The sequence below is a fragment of the Salvia splendens genome, chromosome 14 (genome assembly GCF_004379255.2).
Source record: "Salvia splendens isolate huo1 chromosome 14, SspV2, whole genome shotgun sequence".
Lineage (NCBI taxonomy): Eukaryota > Viridiplantae > Streptophyta > Magnoliopsida > Lamiales > Lamiaceae > Salvia > Salvia splendens.
Window position 1 is genome coordinate 28,569,627 of NC_056045.1, and position 6,540 is coordinate 28,576,166.

General features: G+C 32.8%; 1 protein-coding gene across 1 annotated transcript; it reads right to left on the reverse strand.

Moving 5' to 3' along the window:
• Positions 1 to 1,711: 1,711 nt before the first annotated feature.
• LOC121764648 lies at positions 1,712 to 2,950 on the reverse strand. The gene is made up of 4 exons (XM_042160672.1): positions 2,824 to 2,950; positions 2,333 to 2,440; positions 2,087 to 2,260; positions 1,712 to 2,015 (listed from the first exon to the last, which is right to left on the reverse strand). Exons 1-4 carry the CDS (start codon positions 2,902 to 2,904, stop codon positions 1,926 to 1,928), a joined length of 453 nt encoding a protein of 150 aa, XP_042016606.1. The 5' UTR covers positions 2,905 to 2,950; the 3' UTR covers positions 1,712 to 1,925.
• Between the last annotated feature and the right edge of the window lie 3,590 nt (positions 2,951 to 6,540).

Consider the following 6,540-nt stretch of genomic DNA (forward strand, 5'->3'; position numbering starts at 1 on the left):
GGGATTATTAAACCTATGCATATTCGAAACACTTTGCAGTTGGCTGACATATTTACCAAGCCTTTGGGAGTTGCTGCCTTCCAAGGAATGTTGGACAAGATGAACTTTAAAAGCCTATATTGTCCATCTTGAAGGGGGGTGTTGAAAGTGAAGAAATAAATAGCTGCATGAAAACAATGAAATGAAGAAGACTCGATGTTTTAGAGAAGAAGATCTTCAATGATGAGCTGGCAGTTAGTTAGTTGGTAGTTAGTTAAAAGAGAGTTAATCGTCTGTGATCAACTCCATGCACCATTATGCACTCTAGCTACGTCTTAGCTCTTCCAGCCATAGTATAAATAAGTAGCTAGCTATTTCTCTTTGAATGGAATTCATAATTCTGATCAATAAAAATATCTTTTCCTCTCATCTCTTTATATCTTCTCTATATTGAGAATTGATTTGATATATGTTTAGTTTTACAATTTCTACATCTCAGTTGAAGGGAAGGGAGATAGTGCACCAAGGCGTTCACTAGAGCCAACATAATCTTCTTCTCCATGGCTACTTGTGTAAACAATTTTTATTTTGAGATACACTTGCGCTTTCATATTATTCATTTTCTGATATTTAATATCTCATATTTGTCTCCATCATTTACTTGTACTATTTTTTTAATAATGATGTAAAAAAGTAGACTTTTGTTCTTGGACAATGAAGTATAAAGGATTGACTGTTATCAGAACTTGTTCACCATGCATGTTAATTGTGAGGTAAAGAGTAGGCAAAATAAGCCCGGCCCAACTTGCTAACAGGTTAAGGGCTAAGTTAGGCCCATAAATTATATGCTCGTGAAATTTTGGGCCCAAATCCTAAAATGATGAATATCACATTGGGTTGGGCCGCCCCAGCCCGATGCGAAAGTTGTGCACTGCAAATCGAATTTCGAGGCTGATTAGGTCATTGTTTGCGATTCAACGGATTTTCGTGAACAGCCCAACCCTGCTTGTTTTTCGTCCCAGCCCGGCCCGATCTTTAGCCATCTCTATTCCTCAGTGCATTTTTTTGCACCCACCAATAATAATATAATTGTCCGACATTTTTTTTCATCCAATCAAGTGTGTATAAATGTATTCTTTTCTTTTTTCTTCAACATTATAAATGTACTAATTGATACAAAAATAGAATAGCATATCTACCTCACATATTCATGCATCTTCTGTTTTTCGAATAAAAATAAATGTGGAGCTGGCCTTCATTAACCTTATCGAACAAAACACGAATGCTTCTGTAATATTATTATAATTAAATTCTACATTTTATTCCTCTCAATTAAAATAGACAAAAAAGCTGGAAACCGTAACTTCTTGTTGAAGGTATAGTACCACAACTATGCACATAAAAGATGCTTGGAAATTCCCACTTTCTTGGAGTTTTTAGGTTAACTAGCAATTATTCTTTCACGATTTTGTTAATGAAACAGAGAATTATGTTAATTGATCGTGACAATAATGTCAAGAATCCGACAAATTTTGACAGAGGTGGAAGCACTTCCCTCACCAAGACGATATGTATGCTAGTATTATACTATATTTAAATGCTTTAAATATTATTTTAAACTAGTGAAACCGTATCCTACTAGGAAAAATTCTGAGGATTTTAATTTCAGCAAGTTATATGTTGGAAATAAAATAAAAAACTTGATGAATTCTCTCTTGAAATTGCTAGGGAATTTCCATTAATTAATTAATAATTAATAATTTGCATCAAAATTACAAGTGATCTTTGATTACTTGCATTTTCACATCCCACATTCACATAGTTAACTTCCCAATCCACCCACAATAGATAAATCTGGTGAATTTTTTTTTGGCCACCAAATTGGAAATTATAGATATTTATAGATATATATGGACCATCATAATCAACTTTAACATATTTCTTCATTACCCAATGCTTTCACTCCAATTCTTGATGGTGTTTGTTATTGTTCGTTTCACCATCTGTGCATCCATGCTCTCCTCATCTTCCTCATTCTACACCAAAATAATGTCGTCAATATATGTATCATTTCAATATATTAAAACCAAAAAATAAATTTTCTTACTTCTCCTCCAAGAGCTTGTAAATGGAAGCTGTCTGCACAGGAAACCCTAGCTTCAAGCACATTAAGCCCGAGCTCTTCGAACGTCGCGAGTATCAATACGAGCAGCCCCGGGCAGCTTCTTCCCGAATGCACTTTTACTAGGAAACCCTTTTCTAGGGTTTCAACAGAAACTCTCTGCAAATATATATAAATATTAATTATTACATTAAAATATTATTTAATATGTGTAGGAGGAAAAAATGTTACAGGAGTTGAACTCTCTGAGGTTGATATTTCTTCATCCAATATTTCCACTTTGTGTTTCAACTCTTTGATGTAGTTTGATGCATCAAGAACGATTGATGTATCATTCATCTGCCAAGATGGAAAACCCAAAGTCAATTACTATATCAAGAAATTGTTTACCTAAAATAGATACTATTCATATCAATCAAGAATTAAAAGCTACTTGTTCATTTCCACATATGTAAAAAAAAGAATCAAAAATGGAAAAACTTTAGCTAAAAATTGATCTTATAATTATTGTGATGAGAAACACGGGAATTACAGACGACGTGTAAGGCGGTGTGTGACAAATTTGCTAACATAAATATAAGCATGATTGGATCAAATAAACACAATTAGGAGATGAGGAAATTAAGCAACAAAAATTGATCGAAAACACAATCACATAAAAGTGAGAAACACCTTTTTGTATAACCAATCAAAATGAAATGAATAATGAGCAGAGAATTTACAGCATGAGAGTGAGTGATGGAACGGAGAATCTGCAGCTTATCGTGAAGAGCAGCATCTCTCTTGTGCTCTCGAGAAACCATTGCAGTTTTGTATATTTCTTCTTCTATTTTTTTCCTTTGGTATTTGGAAATTCCATTGCTTTGAGGCTTTAAAGAGAAGGATGCCCTCTCAAATTAGTGTCATATTTTGTTTGCTTCCCACATGACCCCAGCCTCACTCTCTCTCTCACACACACTCAAATTAATAAATTAAATCAAATTAGCATTTTGTGTTTATTAATTGTGTAGTATTTGTGTGCATGAGTAATTAAGGAATGTAATTAGATGTAAGCAAATTATGCCGCTACTATATGATTAACAAGTAAACTTTTTCTCTGCCAAGAAATCAGAAACTAAAATAAAAAAGAAATTATGTATATATATATCATATGTGTGTGTGTATTGTCTACCTGTGAAATAAAACTTTGGTTTTACTATATTGTGGCAGTAATAGCAGCAGGGGTACACCATGATTCTGCTATACTTTGATTGGCTCAATTTGTACACATGTGATTTCTGTATAAGTCATGAGAAATCTACTGCCACTTTAGCAAGAGGACTATGGATTTTACAAGTCACCCACAATTTTTTGTATTGCAATTCACAAGATATATTATTTTATTGTCCTTAGTAGTGAAAAAAATCGAGATTTATCTAAATTAGTTGAAGAGGTTAGGTAAAATGTAAATGTTAATTTTCTTTTCTTGATTATACAGCTAATTGAGAATTCTGTAGTAAATAAAAACTGCAGTATCATTTCAACATTTAGTGATATTTTTCAGATGTAAATTGGGGTGAATATTGAAAATGGCAGGGTCCTTAAATTCTGCTGCGACAGAGAAATAGTTTGGGGATTTTAGAATATTCCATCACCTCACCACTTCATAAAATAAACTGAGCAACTATGGCGAAGGAAATCTTTTTTACTATACTACACCAGTCATATATAAAAGTTCTAATAGTGGTGACATTGATTAAAAGTTTTTTAATACATCGGAAATAAGTTGAAAATATTGACGAGCATACTCTAGTATACCCGGATGCATAGTACATGTGCTGAATTAAATTTTAATTGTGATTAATGAAGTCTATTTAGATATTAATGAATTCAATTAGGGTGGATGCACGGTGCATCCAAATGTCTAATTAAGCACTCGCATTGCAAATGAATTTACTTCGATGGATACCAATAGCATCTTGGGCGAAGCATGCATGCTAAAGTTGCTGACGTTATTACATAGGATATAGAATTAAAATTAAAGTTATGAATTATTTTAATGCAAAAGTATTTTACTTATACAAATTACAATCATTTTCAGTTATTTGATTGTAAAGATCTAGTACAATAGATGCATTTTGGTTGGATGAATGCAACACCTGGCCTGAATTCCATTAGGGAAGAAATTTGAACTTTTATATATTCGTATTTTATTCAAATACGATGCAATTAATCACTATTAGAAAATTGGCTTGTAATGGCACTTAAAATTGTCACTAGAAAATTACTGTGCTGACACTTCATCTATAATGGCACTTGATGAAGTGCAGCACCGGGTACCTGTAGTAAGAGGTAGTGTGTAGATAGTACATCTATGATGACACTTTTTATGTTGAAGTGCAGTAACAATATATTATAAAGTGCAGTGAAAAGCTAGTGTGTAGATAGTACATCTATGCTGGCACTTTTTATAAAGTGTGATAAAAAAAGTGTAGTGAGAAGCAATTTTTCTAGTAGTGAATTTCACTGTAAATTCATTAATTTTACACGAATTTGTAAACTTTAAACGCTGAGTGCACTGTAAAAAGAATTGTAGATTTATCTTAACACATCCTTATATATATATACACTACAAGAGTGGGTTAAGTAAAACACATTGTTATCGTGAAAACACAAAAAATTGAAAACACCGCATTTGATATCTAAAATTATCGCATTCATAGTGAAAGTAATTTCACTAAAGCTGAAATTAAATTAAACTTTCGCATCATAAAATATTCGAGCTCTCGTGCTGCACTCGTCCATCCAGTATCGAAATGTATTTACCATAGATCTTCACTGTCGAATTGATTATCAAAATGATTTTTCGTTCTTATTTTAAATATAAATTCTCATTAAACACCTCTCTCACTCTCTATATATATTGTGGTGAAGCAAACCATATCCCACATCGGAGAATGAACAAGAGTTGCAAGCATATAAATGGACTACCCCAACTCCATTAGTATGAGGCCTTTTGGGGAATACCCCAAGAGCAAAACCGTGAGGGCTTTGCCCAAAGCGGACAATATCATACTAATGTGGAAGCGGACAATATCATACTAATGTGGAGTTCGGGTGTGCACCACCGGTACCCAACATATATAAATATTAAATATGAATTATATAGGTATGATTACATGTGTATAGGAAAAAGAAAGATGTAAGTTGACATGTAATATATAGATGAAGTGAGTAATTGATGAAGAAAGGAATCAAGATGTAAGTTGACATGTAATAGTTGAAGTGAGTAATTGATGAAGAAAGGAATCATGAGCTCGTGATCATGGGTTGGATTGTGAGGGTGAAACACATGAATTATTATGGCCGCGTGCACTTATGTATATATGTATGCACATTTGTTTGTATGTAGATAGGAATTACTAGGAGTATTATTTATCGAAAATGGTGAAGATGAAAAATTGGATGTTAAATTGGATGGGTCCAAATTGTCATCACGGGGAATTTGGAGCTCCCTCTCAAAACAGCCGTCATCTTTGTCCTCTCCAACTCTCTCTCTCTACACGTGCCACACTATTTATCTTCCTTCTACAATTTCCCAAAAAACATCACTACATTTATCCTAATTTCCTCGTTATATTACTCAATTATTACTACCACACTTATATCCATCTTATTATTATCTTCGGCAAGTTTCAATAATAAGGATATTATATCCATCTTATTATTATCTTCGGCAAGTTTCAATAATGTACTTCCCACTGTGTCCCTCTGTAATAGAGACGTTTCATTTTGAGCACTCATTTTGGAAAAATTATAATAAATAGTTAAAATGCAGAGAAAGTAAAGTAAAAAAGAGAATAATATAGTTAAGAGTCTTCTCTGTATTAATCTTTCTCTTATTTTACATTTTCTCTATTTTAATTATTTATTATCATTTTTCCAAAACGGGTGCGGAAAATGAAATGCCTCTACTACAGAAGAACGGAGGGAGTATATTTTAGACAGAAGGATTTGAAAGAATTCTGAGTAGCTAGCACATGCAATCAAAGTTTTTTTTTTTACTTTTGATAATTTTATGCTTTTAAATTGCAATTTAAATATACATGATCTTGCTTAACCTCTGTTGAAATTAATATCACTTCAATTCATGGAAAAGTACACGATGATATTTCTTGTTACCTAATTAATTGAAGTTCATATATTTTACACGTGACATGATTGTTGATAGGATTAATTAATTAATTGGCAGTATAATTACCGTTACATTCTGGTTTGGCTCGTATCCTTCAAAATTCAACTTCAAAATTTGAATGACGAATCACTACGTTTTCTAAAATTTGCAATTATCCCAAGATATTTTTTCAGGCGAATGCGATACTGAGTTGGTGCGTGCACACATACAAAATTTTGACGATGTGGATGATAGTGGTGTAGAAGTGTATTAATGCGGCGACGTG

Bases quoted from the DNA above. Each gene is read 5' to 3' on its own strand.
- LOC121764648 (XM_042160672.1), bottom strand. From the start codon at position 2,904: ATGGTTTCTCGAGAGCACAAGAGAGATGCTGCTCTTCACGATAAGCTG. The intron at 2,441-2,823 runs GTAAATTCTCTG...CCATCTTGGCAG, and splicing joins CCATCACTCACTCTCATGCT to ATGAATGATACATCAATCGT. The intron at 2,016-2,086 runs GTAAGAAAATTT...ATTTTGGTGTAG, and splicing joins TACAAGCTCTTGGAGGAGAA to AATGAGGAAGATGAGGAGAG.